Genomic DNA, 19,226 nt, shown 5'->3' on the forward strand with positions numbered 1-19,226 from the left:
ATGATGGGTAATGGAAAAGGCAAACAGTAGAATGACTCAACGATAATACGATACCATTTACATAAAAAGCAACCACAACATCTAGCCCCCTACCAAGTTATTACAATAATATTAACCGTATTCCTTATGCTGTATATCCATCCTTGCGACTCATCACTTCATAACATAGGCAAATGTCAAATCACTACGTAGTACACCTGAAACCAATATAATAGTGTGTATCAACTCTATTTCAATAAATGAAAAGAAAAAATGGGGGGAAAAGGGGGAAAAAAAAGCAACCACAACAAGCTACACAGATGGCGCTGTACATTTTCAGCAGGTCCATATTTAATATAGGTGTGAGGCTTTCAACTGGCTAAAAAGATACTTTCCAGATTCCTAACAGTGATGACCTTTAGGAAGCCAAAGAGGGGCCTGGATTCAAAAAGCTGGTCAAAAGGACTTTAATTATAGTTGTAATGTTTTAAAAAAAGCAAACTTTTAAAGGACCATGCATCACTGGCATAATTATAAATTACTTTTTTTTTTTTTTTTTTGCGGTATGCGGGCCTCTCACTGCTGTGGCCTCTCCCGTTGCGGAGCGCGGCCATGGCTCACGGGCCCAGCCGCTCCGCGGCATGTGGGATCTTCCCGGACTGGGGCACGAACGCGCATCCCCTGCATCGGCAGGCGGACTCTCAACTACTGCGCCACCAGGGAAGCCCCTATAAATTACTTTTATATCATTACTTTCTATCATGATAAATTAACGTTTAACAGATAAACGGACATAGACAGTAGGAGGTAACTCAGTGATGGGCAAACAGGGAAATATGGGATCTTAAAAGTTACACGGCTAGGACTTCCCTGGTGTCACAGTGGATAAGACCCTGCGCTTCCAATGCAGGGGGCCCGGGTTCGATCCCTGGTCAGGGAACTAGATCCCACATGCATGCTGCAACTGAGAGTTCGCATGCCACAACTAAGGAGCCTGTGAGCCACAACTAAGGAGCCTGTGAGCCACAACTAAGGAGCCTGCCTGCCACAACTGAGACCTGGTGCAACCAAATAAAAAAATAAATAAATACTTTTAAAAAATTACAGGGGACTTCGCTGGCGGTCCAGTGGTTAAGACTCCGTGCTTCCACTGCAGGGGGTACGGGTTTGATCCCTGGACAGGGAAGATCCCACATGCCATGCTGTGTGGCCAAAAAAAAAAAAAAAAAAGGTCACATGACTCCACAGTTTGCTGCACTATTTGCCTCAAATAGTGAGGAGCATGTAAGGAGAAAAATTACACTGGTGGGTTTCATTTTACCTGACTGAACCAGCGGCAGGACAGCGGCAGGACAACAATTCACTGGCAAAGAACCCCTGGGGGTGCCATCTGTCATGGGCTGAATTGTGTCCCCTCCAAACAAGATATGTTGAAGCCCTAACCCCCAGGACCTCCCCAGGATGTGGCCTGATTTGGAGCCAGGGTCTTTACACAGGTGATACGGTTAAGGTGAGGTCATTCGGGTCGGCCCTACTCCAATAGGACTGGCGTCCTTGTAAAAAGGGGAAATTTGGACACAGGCGTACACAGGGGGAAGATGATGGGAGGGCACAAGGGGAAGACGGCCGTCTGCAAGCTGACGGGAGAGGCCTCCGAAGGAACTGGCCCTGCCAACACCTTGACCTCAGACTTCTGGGAGACAATAAATGTCTGTTCTAATTCGCCCAGTTTGGGGTGCTTTGTCAGAGCAGCCCCAGCAAACGATATCCAACTGACATTCCATTTCACTGTGAAAGGGCACAAAAGTTTCTGCTCTGAGTTCCAGAATGTGTAATAACCGTATTTTGTTTCTGTTTTGGCCAGGCTGGATCTAGGGGGTCAGAGGTGAATAAGTCAGGTCTAAAGCACGTCTAGAAAGCTACCCTCAGGCCGGGCACGCACTGGCAGCAACGCTGTGGATGGTGATGTTGGCTTCAGAGATGGAAGAATACAAGATGTGTTGTCCTTCTCGCACATGGACAGGGTTGACCAGCTGACCTAGGAGATGACAGAGCAAATCGCGAGACATGAGCACGTATTAGGCACGGGATCCCCCGCTGCCCACCTGGCCCCTCGGTTTACAACTCAGATGATAAAGAATCAAGGAAAGTGCAGCCGTGAGATGCAATGCTGTAAAACTTCACATAGAATTCATTAGGTTTAAGAAAATGCGACCCTCCCCCCCCCGCCCAATCTTCTTGATGTGAGAGCTCTGAGGAATGGACTGGATACCAGGTGAACTGCAGGATGCCTTTTACTATACAGGTAACATGTAATCAGAATTTTCTTTCTGAAATGCCCCCCACCCACCCCCCGTGGCCAGGCCAGCCCTAAGCCCTTTTCTTGCATTGGAAGGAAACAGCTGTGTTCAGGTGGCTGACTGGTACTAGGGGGCATGCTGCAATTGCGGGTGCTCTGGCAGCCACTGTTGTGCCCAGAGGTCCCTGACAGCACCTCCTCCTGGGGGGGCTGCCTTTTGCTCTTCTCCTTACTTGGGCTGGTAGGCTGGGGCTCATGTGTCTAGGCCTCAAAACAAGATGTGCAGTTCCTGGACTTGGCCCCTCTGCCCTAGGCGTCCAGTGACTTTCAGAACCTGCCTTCAGGGCCTAAATATCCCAGGAGGAGGGAAATGGGGGTTGGGGGGTCGAAGTGAGGATGGCAAAGTGACAATGGGCTTGTCGTCATCCACTCAGGTCAGGGAGAGAAAAAAATGACCGCTTGTGCTTGCCCACCCTGAGCCTGGGCCTCGCTCACCTGCGTTTCGGGAAACCAGCAGGCTCTTCTCAAACCAGAAGATCAGGATGCCTTTCTGGCCCGGGGCAATAAGGATGTCAAGGGTCCCATTGTAGTCAAAGGGCAGCCCGAAACTGCGGTTCAGGGGGTGGTCTGAGTAGCCGAACATGGCCTGAGAGAAGAATATTGAATCTTGAGCAAGAAAAGAAATGACCGCAATAGAACTGTGTGAGTCCATGTGCTTTGTCACTGGAACTCTCTTCAGACCTTATTACCTAGTCCGGTGGTTCTCAGCTTGGGGTGATTCTGCCCCCAGGGGACACTGGACAGAGTCTGGGCTCATCTGTGGATGTCATGACTTGCGGGGCTCCTGGTGTCGAATAAGTGGGTGCAGGTGGCAGCTCTACACCCCACAGCACCCGGGATGGGCCCTCATGACAAAGGACATCCCCGCGGTGCTGAGAGCCCCCTCTCTCCTTCTGCTCTGCCACGCCCACGTTGGTGCCCTTGTACCTGGATTATCATTCAAGCTGATTTCCCAGGGCTGGTCCCCAGATTCTTTTCTTTCTTTCTTTCTTTTTTTTTTTTGGCCATGTCCTGTGGCTTATGGGATCTTAATTCCACGATCAGGGATCAAACCCGGCCCTGGCAGTGAAAGCGCAGAGTCCTAACCACTGGACCGCCAGGGAATTCTGCACCCGCCCCAACCCCCGCCCCCACCGATTCTTTTCCTAACAGCCTTTTGTGTCTTGTGACCCTCTAAGGTCTGGCTCTTAAGTAAAGTCTAAATTACTCTCCGTGGTTCTCAAAGTTCTCTCTCATCTGCTCTTTTTTTTAAAATTAAAGTATAGTTGATTTACAATGTTGCAATAGTTTCTGGTGTATAGCAAAGTGATTCAGTTATATATAAATTCCTTTTCAGATTCTTTTCTATCATCTGTTCTTTACGGAAGACCTCTGACAGCACTACACAAGGATGGAATTAAAAAACCCAACACTGGGGCCTCCCTGGTGGTGCAGTGGTTAGGAACCCGCCTGCCACTGCAGGGGACGCGGGTTCGAGCCCTGGTCTGGGAAGATCCCACATGCTGCGGAGCAACTAAGCCCGTGTGCCACAACTACTGAGCCCCCATGCCACAACTACTGAAGCCCACGCGTCTAGAGCCTGTGCTCCGCAACAAGAGAAGCCACTGCAATGAGAAGCCCGCGCACCGCAACGAAGAGTAGCTCCGCTCTCCTCAACTAGAGAAAACCTGTGTGCAGCAACGAAGACCCAACGTAGCCAAAAATAAATAAATAGATAAAATTTATATATTAAAAAAAACCCAACACTGACACTGGTTCATAAGTGAGTCCCACCAAGATACTGGCATCCGTTTTCCAGAAGATGCACCGTGGCGGAGGGAGAGATTTTCCCCAGGATGGCTTGCCGAGTGCCTCCGAGTTTGCAGCAGATGTACGTGGTTTGCAGGATCCTAGTTCCCCGACCACGGATGGAACACGTGGCCCCTGCAGTGAAAGTGCCGAGTCCTAACCACTGGGCCACCAGGGAGTTCCCTGGGTGGCTTTCTAAGTGCCTCGTGGGGCGAGGAGAGAAGCTTAGCGGGTCAGGGCCACGGTGGACTGTGCACGGCCTGCTGACCTTGACTCGCCCCGCCCCCACTGCGGCCGCAGGGGCCAGACCCACCCATCCTCACTAAGCTAAGGGACCGTGAGTGAATGTGAGTCCGCAGCCCCCAGCCGGCGCCTGCTCAGCGATGGATTGGCTGCCTGCCGGTCCCTGGAGCCTGAGAGGCACCATCTCAGCAGAGCTGCCAGGGGTCCGAGTAGCCAATTAAGACAACGAGCCAAACACTAGAGTGCATTCCGCTTGTAATTGCTCACTGCGGTGGCCTAAGAGCCCAGGCCAGAGAAAACGCCAAGGGCCCCTGTTCGTCCCTCCGCAACGGAACCGCGGCGGGTCCCCTGGGTCAGCGCAGGGGTGGGGTTCATTTCCCTGTGTGGGGAGCCCCAGTCAAAAGGCGCCTGCAGGGACTTCCCTGACGGTCCAGTGGTTTAGGAATCCGTGCTTCTACTGCAGGGTGCACGGTTCGATCCCTGATCTGGCTGGGGAACTAAGATCTCGCATGCCGCATGGTGTGGCCAAAAAACAAACAAACAAACAAGCAAAAAAAAAAAAAAAAAAAAAACCACCCCGGGCCTCGGCCTCGGGAGGTGGAAGGGCCAGGAACTGAAAAGTACTGAGTCAGAGAGCCGGGAAGTGGCTCCAGGCTTCCCCCTCCTCCCCGCCTCAGGAGTCAGAGATCTGAAGACCAAGCCTGGGCTGGGAATGCAGAGATGCGCAGAGCCTGCCTGACCGGAGGCAGGAGTCCTTGACCACAACGCCTTCAGAGCCTGCCCGTGCATCGTGCCCCAGGCGTGGAGTGGGGAGGGCAGCTCCCCCAACCTCCGCCCCCATGCCCTCCAGGTAAAGCCTTGTGACTGCCTGTGGTCAGATCTGGGAAACCATGCACAGGTTGTAACCAGAGCCGGACTCCTCAGCCACCTCTACATTCTTGGGATTTCCAGAGTCTGGGAGTGTCTCATTCACCAGGCGCCCTGGCAGTGCGTGCTCATGAGGGGACTCTGGATGGGGGTCTGGGCCCACCGTGTGATTAGAGGGTGGGGCTTGCAGCCACCAGGTAGCAGCCCAGCCTCTGGGAGCTTCCTGATTGTCTGTCTCCCCCAAACTTCAGAGTGGCACACCTTGCTTACAAATTTTGCAACACGGGGGTACTGACTGTACTTTAATCTTTGCCTGACTTAATATTTTTTCTTCAGATGCACTTTGCATGGACTGATTCCTCTTCTTAACTTAGTCTTATCCTAAATGATACCTGTGAAGTCACAGTTTTCACGTCCCGATTTTCTGAATCCACGTGAAAATAATTGTTAACAAAAGGGTTGACATGAGGCATTTAAAATGGTCTTGGGTGCCACCAGTGACACATGCACCACACCTTGTATTTTATCCCTTAGTGCCCAGCACCTCCTAGACCCTACTTAAATATTGCTGAGTGCATGCCTGAATGAGCTAATGAATGGGGGGAGAGAGAGATGGTGGGTGTGTGGGTGGGTGGAAGGGTATATGGATGAATAGGTAGCTGGGTGGATGGATGGTTGAGTAGATGGATGAATGGATGGATGTGTGGATGGGTGGGTGGATGGATGTGTGGATGGATGGATGGATGGAGGGATAAGCAGGTTAATGGATGGGTGGATGGATGGATAAGTAGGTTGATGGACGGATGAGTAGGTGGGTAGATAGGTGGATGGATAAATAGATAAATGGAAGGATGACTAGATGGATGGATGGGTGGATGGATGAGTAGATGGGTGGGTAGGTGGGTTGGTGGATGGATGGATGGATGGATTCATGAATAAGTAGGTTAATGGATAGATGGATGGATGATGGATGAGTAGGTAGGTAGATGGAAGGATGGGTGGGTGGTTGGATAAATAGATAAATGGAAGAATGGGTAGATTGATAGATGGATATGTGGATGGATGAGTAGGTGGGTCAATGAGTGGGTGGATGGATACATGGATGGACAGGTGAATGAAAAGCTAGATGGATTTCAGATATGAAAATCTAAGTGTGTGAGTTTTGACAAAAACCTGGCTTGGGGTAAGGGTCACTGAAGTGGTTCTTCCCAGTCCAAAAGGTACTCACCTTCCGTTGGTCAACGAGAAGCAGCCCAACCTGTGAGAGGGAGTAGAAGTAGAAGATCCCACCCAAGGAACCGACTAGTTCTGCCTACGAAACAAACAAAATAGAAGTAAGTCATAAACATGTGTTTAATTCTAAATTTAACTCTAGATTATCCAGTAAGCTAAAAGGAAGGAAAGTCTTTCTCTTTTTAACAATATTGTGATCTGTTTTCTCTCTGTAAAAATGTAGCATGTAGGGCAGAACTTTGAATGAAGTCGGCTTTGCCTGGGCTGATAGGGGAAGTGGTGTGACCCACACTGTGAGGTGCCTGCCTAGGTCCCTCACTCCTGCCTAGGTTCCTCATTCCTGATCTTTGGCTGGTCAGCAAAGTGCCCACGAGCAGGCAAGTTGGAGCATGAGGCCAAGGACCCCAACCTAGGGACAGTGGGACAGATTGCCATGGCAACCCAGCTGGCTCCCTCCAGACACTTTTCAGGTAAGAGAGAAAGACCACCATCTTATTTAAGCCTCTGTTATTTGGTTGTGTGTGTGTGTGTCGGGGTGGGGAGTATTTCTATTATATACAGTGTCCTCCCCCAATTCATAGGTTGAAACCCTAACCCCATGTCTTTGTCTGTTAGGGCTGCTATAACAAAATACCATAGACTGGGAGGCTTATAACAACAGTGCCCTCCTTTATAAGGGCACTAATCTCATTCATAAGGGCTCCACCCTCATGACCTAAGCACCTCCCAAAGGCCCCCATCTCCTAATACATCACATCAGGCATTAGGATTTCAACATATGAATTTCGGTGGGGGACACAAACATTCAGACCATAGCACCCCCAAAATGATGGTATTTGGAGGTATGGTCTTTCGGTAGAAATTAAGTTTACTAAGCCCTAATCCAGGAAAACCTCATCTTAACTAATTACATCTACAAAAATCCTATTTCCAAGGAAGGTGACATTCTGAGGTTTCAGGGTGGACATGAATTTTAGGCGGACACATGTTCAACCCAGTCCAGTTCTCTCATCTGTAAGATGGGGATGCTGGTGGTACCTGATGTTGTAATCCATGTGCAGCCTTTACTATGGCACAAGCTTTTTTCCATGAACCGTGCTGTCTCCTTTCCTAACTTCCTAATCTCCCTAGCCAGCTGCTCTGACCTGAAATTCTTCCCTACGCTCCCATCCGCTGGACTCTTCGAGAGAGAAAAGTCCTTGCTCGCCACAGACAGCTAATTACTCCTATCCCACAGGACACATTTTTCTGTTTGTTTGTTCATTTTCTTACCATATTGAACATACCTGTCTTTCCTGGGAATATTTCTGAAATCTGTATCCCCGGGTATTTGAGAAATAGATATTGGCCTGAGATATCTGATCTCCACGCAAATAAGCAAAAACCGAGTTACTTATATCCTGGAAGAACACACAAATAAAACAGTCTCTTTAAAAGGAGATAGAAGGTGGGGGGGCGGCGGCTGGGGAGATGTTCTTTAAACAGATAAATCAGTTCTGGAGGTCTAATGCATAGCATAGTGATCACAGACAACAATACCGTATTAGAAACTTCAAAGTTCCTAAGAAACTAGATCTTGTTTCCACAACAGAAAAGCAATGGTAATTTTGTGACACGACAGGATGGTAATCATACCGCAACATGTAAATGTGGCAAATCAACACATTGTATACCTTAGCTTTACACAGTGTGGTGTATCAGTGACATCTCAATTTAAAAAGCAGGGAGGACAGATGCCAGTGATAACATGCCTGGGCATTTAACCCAGAGAGATGAAAACTTATGTCCACACAAACACCTGTACATGAACGTTTATAGTGGCCTTATTTGCACCAGCCAGAAAGTGGAAACAACCCAATGCTGGTACACCCACCACTGTGGAAAAGAGCAGACTCGACGTATACGTGACAAATCAGATGAGTCTCCTGAGAATTTTGCTGAGAAAAGCTAGTCCCCAAAGGTTGCATATTGAATGATCCCGTTTATACGACATTCTTGACATGATAAAATTAGAGAGATGGAGAACACGTTAGTGGTTGCCAGGGGTTAGGGCAGGGCACAGAGGTATGGAGAGTTTTGGGGCCATGAATCAGTTCCGTGTTTTCCTTTGTTTCTTTTTTTGTGTGTGTGGTACACGGGCCTCTCACTGTTGTGGCCTCTCCCGCTACGGAGCACAGGCTCCGGACGCGAAGACTCAGCGGCCATGGCTCATGGGCCCAGCCACTCCACGGCATGTGGGATCCTCCCGGACCGGGGCACGAACCCATGTCCGCTGCATCGGCAGGCGGACTCTCAACCACTGCGCCACCAGGGAAGCCCCAGTTCAGTGTTTTGATGGCAATAGCGGTTCTCTGACTTTAGGCAGTTGTATCCATGTCAATTTCCTGTTTGTATCACTATAGTTACGTAAGATGTAACCACTGGGGGAAACTGGGTGAGGGATACATGGGACTCTGTATTATTTTTTCAACTTCCTGTACATCTATAATGATTTCAAAATAACAGGTTTTAAAAAAGAAGATAGATGGATATATTCACAGTGTGTCAGCCAGATGATCCCAGGAGCTCCAGAGCCCTCCCACGGGCTCTCAGTCCTCTTCTGAACCCTGGGAGATAACATGGCCTGAGTCCTGAGTCCATCACTGTCCCAGCCCTCAAGCCTTACACTTCTTTTTTTTTTCTGCTTCGCTGCATGGCATGCGGTATCTTAGTTCCCTGACCAGGGATCAAACCCGTGACCCCTGCAGTGGAAGCATGGAGCCCTAACCGCTGGACTGCCAGGGAAGTCCCTACACTGTCTTTATTTCCATTCATAATTAGCTCACAGCAGAGTAAAAAATGAGATACAACACATGGTACTCACCATGCAAAAGGAATTTCCACTGTAACAACAGTTGTCACCAGAAATATGTGAAACAGGGTGTTCTACACCTGAAAGGAAAAGGGCATTGAAATGCTCTCTGAGTTCCCTGAACGTTCAGAGAGAAGGTTAGAGCAGGGCTTCTCATCCTCCACACTGACATCTGGGGCCAGATCGTTCTCAGCTGAAGGGGCTCCTGGGCACGGTAGGATGTTTTGCAGTATCCCTGCTTCTACTGACTTATTTAACTTATTCAATTAGTTATATAATGATTTATTTAACCAGTGGAACTCTACTCCAGTCTTTGTTTTTTAAGGTTTTTCTTAAGCTTTAGATCACAAAGCATCCTTTTTTTTTTTAGTTAAAAATTTTTTTTTTAATTTATGGCATGTAGGATCTTAGTTCCTGACCAGGGATGGAACATGTGACCCCTGCAGTGAAAGCACGGAGTCTTTTTTTTTTCCAAATAGAATTTATTTATTTAGGCTGTGTCAGATCTTAGTCGCGGCATGAGGGATCTTAGCTGTGGCGTGCAAACTCTTAGTTGCAGCATGTGAACTCTTTTAGTTGTGGCATGCATGTGGGCTCTAGTTCCCCGACCAGGGATTGAACCTGGGCCCCCTGCATTGGGAGCTTGGAGTCTTACCCACTGGACCTCCAGGGAAGTACCTCTCCTCTAGTCTTGACAAGCAAAAATGTCTTCAGACATTGCCAAGTGTCATCTGGCGGGTGAGGGGAAGAATTGTCCCTTGTTAAGAACCACTGGTTTGGGGTCTTCCTTGGTGGTGCAGTGGTTAGGAATCTGCCTGACAATGCAGGGGACACGGGTTCGATCCCTGGTCCAGGAAGATCCCACCTGCCGCAGAGCAACTAAGCCTGTGCGCCACAACTACTGAACCTGCGCTCTAGAGCCCGTGCTCCGCAACAAGAGAAGCCACCGCAATGAGAAGCCCACGCACCGCAACGAAGAGTAGCCCCCGCTCGCCGCGACTAGAGAGAGCCTGTGTGCAGCAACGAAGACCCAATGCAGCCAAAAATAATAAATAAATAAATAAAATTTTTAAAAAAAGAGAGAGAGAAAAGATAAAACTTGAAAAAAGAAAGAGCCCACAAGCCATGCAGGGCAGGGGGAAAATATATTAAAAAAAAAACCCCACTGCTTTGGCAGAAACTCTTTTAGGACTCTGCCAAAATTGCAGGAAGGGTGCCCTTCTCTTAGCAAGGCATTCTTTGATTCTGTTTTAAAAGGAGAAGCTTCAGCTCCAGAGAAAATACACACGTGGCCAACAAGCACATGAAAAGATGCTCAACATCACTAATCATTAGGGAAATGCAAAGCAAAACCACAGTGAGATACTGTCCCACACCCATTAGGATGGCTACTATGACAGAAACAGAAAACAAGCTTCAGTGACAATGTAAAAAAATTGGAAACCTTGTACACTGGTGGTGGGAATGTAAAATGGTTCGGCAGTGTGGAAAACAGTGTGGAGGTTCCTCACAAAATGGAAAATATGATCCAGCCAATTCCACTTCTGGGTACACACCCACCAAAAACTAATAGCAGGGACTCAAGGAGACATCTGTATACACACGTTCAAACTGGCATTATTCACAATAGCTAAAACATGGAAGCAGCCGAGTGTCCATTGACAGATAAATAGATAAGAAAATGTGGTCCATTCATACAATAGAATACTATTCAGCATTAAAAAGGAAGGAAATTCTTTTTTATATATAAATGTATTTATTTTATTTAGTTTTGGCTGCATTGGTTGCTGTGCGCGGGCTTTCTCTAGTTGTGGCGAGCAGGGGCTACTCTTTGTTGCGATGCGTGGGCTTCTCATTGCAGTGGTTTCTCTTGTTGCAGAGCACGGGCTCTAGAGCACAGGCTCAGTAGTTGTGGCACGTGGGCTTCAGTAGTTGTGGTGCGCGGGCTTCAGTAGTTGTGGCTCGTGGGCTTCAGTAGTTGTGGCACGTGGGCTTCAGTAGTTGTGGCGCACGGGCTTCAGTAGTTGTGGCTCGTGGGCTCTAGAGCGCAGACTCAGTAGTTGTGGCACATGGGCTTAGTTGCTCCACGGCATGTGGGATCTTCCCGGACCAGGGATCGAACCCGTGTCCCCTGCATTGACAGGCAGATTCTTAACCACTGCGTCACCAGGGAAGTCCCCAAAAGGAAGGAAATTCTGACACATGTTACAACATGGATGAACCTTGAGGACATTATGCTCAGTGAAGTATGATCCCAATACTGTATGATCCCACTCATTTGAGGTCCCTAGAGGAGACACATTCATAGAGACAAAGTAGAATTGTGGGTGCAGGGCTGGGGAGGAGGATGGGGAGTTAGCTGTTGGGATGCTAGTAAACAAATTGATGGAGAGAAGAGGAAGGACAGAGAGTAGACTGACTTACGTTACAAGGAGCCCTGATGGTTCCTTCGTAAGTTAAATATAGAATTTCCATCTGACCCAGCAATTCCACTCCTAGGTACCTACCCAAGAGAATTGAAAACACATATCCACACAAAAACTTGTACACAGGTGTTCACAGCGGCACTATTCACCACGGACCAAAGGGGGAAACGACCTCAATGTCCACCAGATGATGAATGGATACACAGAAGTGGTCAATCCACACAGTGGAGTGTTACTCAGCCATAAGAAGGAATGACCTCCTAATACACGCTGCGACATGGATGAACCTCAGAAACGTGATGCTCGGTGAGAGAACCCAGAGGAAAAAGGCCACGTGTTGTGTGATTCCATTTATATGAAGCATCCAGGACAGGCAAATCCACACAAATGGAGAGCGGGTGAGTGGTTGCCAGGGGCTGGGGGAGGGGGAGGGGGAGGGACTGTGAATGAGGACGGGGTTTCCTTTCGGGGGGATGACAATGTTCTGGTACTCAACAGTGGTGACTTTTGCACAACACTGCGAATGTACTAAATGCCATTGAACTGTACACTTGAAAATGGTGAAAATGGTGACTTGTATGCCCCTCCCCCCCAGAAAGGGAAAAGAGCCTTGAATTGTGAGAGAGAAAAGAATTGGACTGGAAGATTAGGAGGGGCACTGGGAGAGGATTGGGGCGTGAAGGAAAAGCCCACCAACATGGTTGAAGTTTGGAGGAAGAGAGAGGAAGGTGGCGAGGAGGGAGAGATTTTAGGCAGTGTCGCTGTGGGTGGGAAGATCTGTAAAGAGTAGGTCAACTGATGTCTTGGAGGCAGAAGCATGTTTGGGGTGGATATGAGCAATTGATGAGATGGTTATAAGACTGGCCCCCAGGGACTTCCTTGGTGGTCCAGCAGTTAAGACTCTGCGCTCCCAGTGCAGGGGGCCACGGTTTGATCCCTGGTCAGAGAACTAGATCCCGCATTGCAACTAAGAGTTCATGTGCCGCAACTAAAAGATCCCGAATGTCAAACTAAAACCTGGCTCAGCCAAATAAATAGATGAATATTAACAACAACAACAAAAAGACTGGCCCCCAGGCAGCCCAGCTTTACTTGCGTTATCCATTCTCTGTGGCCTATTCATGCTCTGTTTACCACAATCCTCGATGGAAACACTCAGTCCCCCCCGTGGGATGGGGTTTCAGGCCAATTTTTATTGAACTTTAAAGGACAACGTAGGGAATTCCCTGGTGGTCCAGTGGTTAGGACTCAACGCTTTCACTGCCCAGGTTCAATCCCTGCTTGGGGAATTAAGATCCTGCAAGCCACTTGGTGCAGCAGAAAAAAAAAACAACCAGACAATGTAATGTCCAGGGGCTGGGACTTCCCTGGTGGTCCAGTGGCTAAGACTTCACGCTCCCAATGCAGGGGGCTCAGGTTCGATCCCTGGTCAGGGAACTAGAGCCCACAGGCCACAACTAAGAGCCCACATGCTGCAACTAAGAGTTCACATGCCGCAACTAAAAGATCCTGCATGCCAGCAACTAAAGATCCCACCCGCCTCAATGAAGATCCCACACGCGTCAACAATGATCCCGCGTGCTGCAGCTAAGACTTGACGCAGCCAAATAAATAAATAAATAGTTTAAAAAAATGTCCAGGGGCTGACATCCAAGTAGCTGCATCGTCTGTTCTTCTGAGCCTTTTCTCTGATGTTGGTCAAATGCAAACAAGAGTAAAAAATACAGAATACGCATACCTGTAGATGCATTCCAGGAATTGGCTTCATAATCATAAACATAGACTTTTCGATTCACTACTAACAGCAATACTGAACCAGCAAAATGTGCTGATGTTACTTCTGGTATGCCAACCTAAGAGTAATGACATATACGATATCAGTATGTACATCTCTTCGGACATCGATTCAGAAAGCGATACTTCTAGACACACATCCATGGAACATTCATTCCAGCAAGAGTTCTTTGGGTCCTAAATATTGGGAACCATATATCTTGGGGATTAGCTGAAAGCAAAACGGGGAGGTCGAAATTGGTGTTTGGTGCCCTTGGATAGCTAAATTTGCTCCATCTCCTTCTCCTGTGTCAAAACCTTCTCTGAGGATAGGCACTTTCCTGGTGGTCCACGGACGAAGACTCCATGCTCCCAATCCAGGGGGCCCGGGTTCGATCCCTGGTCGGGGAACTAGATCCTGCATGCCACAACTAAGAAATCTGCATGCCGCCATGAAGATCCCAAGTGCTGCAACTAAGACCCAGCACAGCCTACATAAATAAATATTAAAAAAAAATCTTCTCTGAGGATAAAGGCTACAGCATAGATGACGAATCATAAGCATAACTGATAAATGTGTCACTTATGAGAGAAACTGGTATTTTAGCAGATGGCGGAAGCTTCTGGAGCATAGGTGCTGCCAAATTTCTCAAGATAGTTCCTGAGAGGGTACAGGTTTTTCTGTTTTGGTTGAGGGCAATTTGGGGAGGCCCTGAAATCAGTGTGTGTAATCTATCACACAACCAATTATAAGGAGCTCTTGCAAGAATTCTGGTTCTTTTTTCAGGGGGAAAAAAAAGCACCTGTTTTGGTAGTAAGGGCAGAATAGAATCAAGCCTTCTTTTGGCTTAGAAATTGCTCTCAATGTCTTTAAGAGGTACATCGTAAAATAAGCCCCCAAACTAACAAAAACAGACTAGCGTGGTGTTTTCTGAACTATATCTAACCCTAAGTATTACTTATTTCAAGCATCCCTTGGATCGTTCAGCAAAATAACTACCTGCATTGACGTAGGGATGGAAAATGGAAGGACACTACTCTCAAAGCTGTTCTTCGTGAGAAAAACTTGTCTTCTGAAATAAACAATAAAAGGGTTCAATTAGGACAATCTCACACAAGAAAAGAAAAAAGACAATGGCAGACATTCTAAAAATGTTCTATTCAAATGAAATTCTTTTCTTAACAAGGAACCATTTTGCCTCTATCTATCTATCATCTATTTATTTATTTTATTATTTCTTTTGATGTTGGGGGTAGGAGTTTATTAATTAATTTATTTATTTTTGGCTGTGTTGGGTCTTCGTTTCTGTACGAGGGCTTTCTCCAGTTGTGGCAAGCGGGGGCCACTCTTCATCGCGGTGCGCGGGCCTCTCACTGTCGTGGCCTCTCTTGTTGTGGAGCACACACTCCAGACGCACAGGCTCAGTAGTTGTGGCACACGGGCCCAGTTGCTCTGTGGCATGTGGGATCCTCCCAGACCAGGGCTCGAACCCGTGTCCCCTGCATTAGCAGGCAGATTCTCAACCACTGCGCCATCAGGGAAGCCTCGATCATCTATTTATTTTTGTGTGAATAATCCTCTATAGCCTGGATATTTGACTTCTTGAAATAACATTATTTGAGAAGTGTGACCATGTCAAAAATAAAATTATATAAAATGTACATTAAGTGACAGCTTATTTTGCTCAGGGCGAACTTCAGTTTTGTCCTTTATTTTACTCTAATCCCACTAAAGTAAAGGCTTTCAGACCAGGAATGTGTATGTATAAAAGAAACAGTATGCTCCCTTATGCAGGGAACTTTTAAGAAGCAAAAGGCCATCCATGAACATGGTATATCGCTTCCTTATCCAGATCTCCTTCTCTTGCCCCCTCCAGAAGAATTTTATGGTTTGAGGCAGACAGGAGTTACTGAGTTAATTCCTATGCATTTTAAAGTTTTGGGGACTTCCTTGGTGGTCCAGTGGTTAAGAATCCGTCTTGCAGTGCAGGGGACACTGGTTCGATCCTTGGTCGGGGAACTAAGATCCCACCTGCTGTGGGGAAACTAAGCCCATGTGCCACAACTAGAGAGCCCAAGTGCCACAACTAGAGAGCCCAAGTGCCACAACTAGAGAGAAGCCCGCACACCACAACGAAGAGCCCGTGTGCCACAACTAAGACCTGACGCAGCCAAAAAATAAATAAATAGATATTTAAAAATAAAGCTTTTTTTGCTACTGTGAATGGCACCATTCATAACTGCCTTATGTCAAGCATCTGTGACAAGCTACACGTAATTATTTTAGCTACTTGTGTGTCTCTTCACCTGTCATTCCTTAACTCTACCCCAACTGTGGACTCCCTGTAGGCCAGCATCTAGCAACACACGACAGAGCCGTCTCTTTTAATGTTTGTGGAATCGAAGAATGAGGGCAAACGTAATGTTTTAATAATAATAATAAAAAAGTAGCAATATCTTACCCTAGATACAGGGCTATGTTTTTCTTACAAGGATGCTTCATCAAGCGAGTTGTCCCAGATGAAAAATACAGGTGGTCCTAGAGAGAGAGTCACAAAATCTTAATCCTATCAATGCTCATAAACGCCTGATGAAAACAGTTTCCTAACGTGTAACACTGAAAATGTAAAGGTGAAATCTGAATTAGGCAGGTGGACGGCATCTAAGTCATTTTCCTCTTTTTTAAAAATAATTAATTTTATTTTTGGCTGCCTTGGGTCTTTGTTCCTGCGTGCAGGCTTTCTCTAGTTGTGGTGAGCGGAGGCTACTCTTCACTGCAGTGAATGAGCTTCTCATTGCCGTGGCTTTTCTTGTTGTGGAGCACCGGCTCCAGGTGCACCGGCTTCGGTAGTTGTCAGCGGTCACCAATGGGGAAAGCTGGGTGAGAGGGACCTGGGACATCTCGGCACTGTTTTGCAGTGCGCTGTGAATCTATAATTATGTCAAAATAAAAAGTCTAAAAAGACTCACAGGATAATGATTCATATCACATCCCCTCTGTGTATATGTTACTTATTTACAGATTACTTATTGAGAGGCCAGAGGCCAAAAAAAAAAGTTAGAAACCAGTCACTTGATTATTTAGCAATGCTGACACCACTTCTGAAATAACACAATGTCAATAGGAAAAACATTTGAGCTGACAAAATATTTTTTTCTTCATACCTTTTAGGCACATGCAGGTGAAAGGAAGTTTCCTGCTGCACTGTGTCATGTAAACAAAGTAAGTTTGCTTCCTATGTCACTCTGCATTTAAAAAGTCCTATCGGATAGAACGCTGGATAAAAACTCAGGTGATCTGAGTTCTAAACCCAGCTGCAGCTCTTGTCTTTGTTCAGGCTACTTGACTTCTCTCAATTAGCTTTTTTTTTTTTTTTTTTTCCCCAATACGTGGGCCTCTCACTGTTGTGGCCTCTCCCGTTGCGGAGCACAGGCTCCGGACGCGCAGGCTCAGCGGCCATGGCTCACGGGCCCAGCCACTCCGCGGCATGTGGGATCCTCCCGGACTGGGGCACAAACCTGTGTTCCCTGCATCGGCAGGCGGACTCTCAACTGCTGCGCCACCAGGGAAGCCCTCAATTAGCTTTTTAGTGACATGCAAAAGGTTAATGCCTATTTCAAAAGGCAATGGTAAGGATTAGATGAAGTAATGTTCTATGCCGGACACAACACTGGCACCCAAGAAATACTAGGAAGTATTAGTTCTGATCCAGCGATTAGATAAAAGTGAAGAATGAATGTTAACTGTGGAGCCACGTACCCCTTGAATTTGTTCTCTGACGTGAAACACCTTTCCTGTCCTCACCGTACGAATACTAGAGGTAAGAGATAAGAAAACATCTGTCAATGTTTATGAAACAGTCGGCATGACTCCTACCAGGTTGCCTCTGGGTTAACGGTGCAGTAGCTGTTCTTGAAGCTTTTAGGGTTATGGGAGCCCCTGGAAAATCTGATGAAACAGTGGACCCTCCTCTCCTAGAAACAGACATATGTATATGCAAAAATGGAGATGTGGTTCCTGAGAGCTCGTTAAGCTCATTTGCAGACCCCAGATTAGGCAAATGAGGAGTGCCTACTGCCAGATTTTGTTTTTTGTCTGTGGGGTGGGGAGGTGTTGGTGGCTGGGAGAATGTTGCTCCAGTTTACAGCAGGTTCTCAATCTTGGATGTGAGTCAGAAGCACCTGGTGGGGGGGGGGGGTGCCTGATACAGACTGTAGATTGCTGGGCCACACTGCTGAGTCTTTGGTTCAGCAGATCCAGGGAACTGCAGTTCTAACAAATTCCCGGGTAATGCTGCTGCTGTTGGCCCAGGACCACTCTCTGAGAACCAGTGTGGGAAACGGGAGAATTGGATGTGACCAATCTTTGCAGACTTTGAGACACATCCTGCTAGTAAATCTTGCTGGAAAGTCCCACTCCCCACTCCCTTATTAAGGGCAAGTGTATCGTTAATTTTGCTGGGTCTGTTTTCACGTCTATAAAATAAGGTTAAGGAATCACTTCGCCATGAAACTCGTTGTAAAGATCAAATGAGGCCATGCAACAGAAACGCATTCTCTATTTCTTCAGCAAACAGGGCCCTGCAGAGTGTGACAGCTCATTCCAGGCAGGAGTTCCCTGAGGGTGGGAACTGGGCTTTAGCATCTGTCTCGTGCCCACGGCACCGCGTGTACAGTATTTACTAATCTAACATTTACTGAAATCCAAAAATGTTCTGGGCAAGCAGTGAATAACAGGAAACACTCTATACCTTCATGGAGCTAAGAGCCTAGTGACAGCAACAGACAAGAAAAAATTTGCGACGAGTAACAGAATTTAGTGATTGATAGGAAAAAGCAGCTATAGGGAGGAGAGGGTCTTTAGATGAGGAAGTGTACTGTTTGTCAGCATCTGAATAATCAGGAAGAAGTCATGGAGAAAATCTGGAAGCAAAGCGTTCCAGGCAGAGGGAGAAGCAGGCACCAAGTCTCCCCCGTTCGCGAGTTTGGCAAGTTCAAGCGACCGGTGGCTGGGAGCAGTGATTCAGGGGCGGGCAGGGGCCACATCAGTGGTTGTCACATCCCTAGGGGACCCTTGGTAATGTCTAGAGACATCTGATTGATGGTCAAGTCTGGAGAAGAAGGTACTACTGGCATCGAGTGGGTGGAGGCCAAGGATGCTGCTCAGTATCCTACAATGTACAGGACGGTCCCACCCCAGATAATGATCAGGCCCTAAATGTCAGCGGCGCCGCTGAGGAACCCTGCGCCAGATACGGCGCGAGGAAATTGGGTTTTATTCCGGGTGCCACAGGGAAGGGGAATGACGAGATCAGATTCGTTTATAAACAACCCCTCTGGCTGCCAGGATGGACAGGAGGGCACAGCCTAGGGTGATGGCGGTGAAAGTCGCTTGAAGGCATCGGAATTGGGCCAAAGTCTTGAAGTGGCAATGGGAGGACTTGGTGATGAGCTGGAGGCGGTGGGGTGAGAGAAAGGGTGGGTATCAAGTTCGCTTCCTAGAGTAAACTGGGAAGCCTCAATAAGGTTGGGGAGCGGAGCATCTTTCCTGGATTCCGCGCAGGGATGAGCCTGCCCCCTCCCGACCCCTGGCAGCACCCCAGGCCCAGGAGGGCGGCCCCACCGGCACAGCGGCTGAGCTCTGGCCAGCGGGCAGAGCCGCAAGGTAGTCGCCGCCACCAGCATTAACAGCAGCATCTCATACTAC

The 19,226-nt window shown here is 47.7% G+C and overlaps 1 protein-coding gene across 1 annotated transcript in view; it reads right to left on the minus strand.

Moving 5' to 3' along the window:
- Positions 1-19,216, minus strand: part of CATSPERD (cation channel sperm associated auxiliary subunit delta) — a gene marked incomplete at its 5' end in the record, with an annotated part of 39,651 nt that extends 20,435 nt beyond the window's left edge. Inside the window, 10 exons of the mRNA XM_079917238.1 lie at positions 1,922-2,017; positions 2,774-2,924; positions 6,465-6,548; positions 7,756-7,869; positions 9,333-9,400; positions 13,485-13,599; positions 14,520-14,592; positions 15,982-16,058; positions 17,280-17,334; positions 19,143-19,216. Coding sequence (XP_079773364.1) covers positions 1,922-2,017; positions 2,774-2,924; positions 6,465-6,548; positions 7,756-7,869; positions 9,333-9,400; positions 13,485-13,599; positions 14,520-14,592; positions 15,982-16,058; positions 17,280-17,334; positions 19,143-19,216 — 907 coding nt within the window. The remainder of the gene's footprint in view (positions 1-1,921; positions 2,018-2,773; positions 2,925-6,464; positions 6,549-7,755; positions 7,870-9,332; positions 9,401-13,484; positions 13,600-14,519; positions 14,593-15,981; positions 16,059-17,279; positions 17,335-19,142) is intronic.
- Positions 19,217-19,226: the final 10 nt, after the last annotated feature.

Source organism: Stenella coeruleoalba, assembly GCF_951394435.1.
Source record: "Stenella coeruleoalba genome assembly, chromosome: 3".
Classification (NCBI taxonomy): Eukaryota; Metazoa; Chordata; class Mammalia; order Artiodactyla; family Delphinidae; genus Stenella; species Stenella coeruleoalba.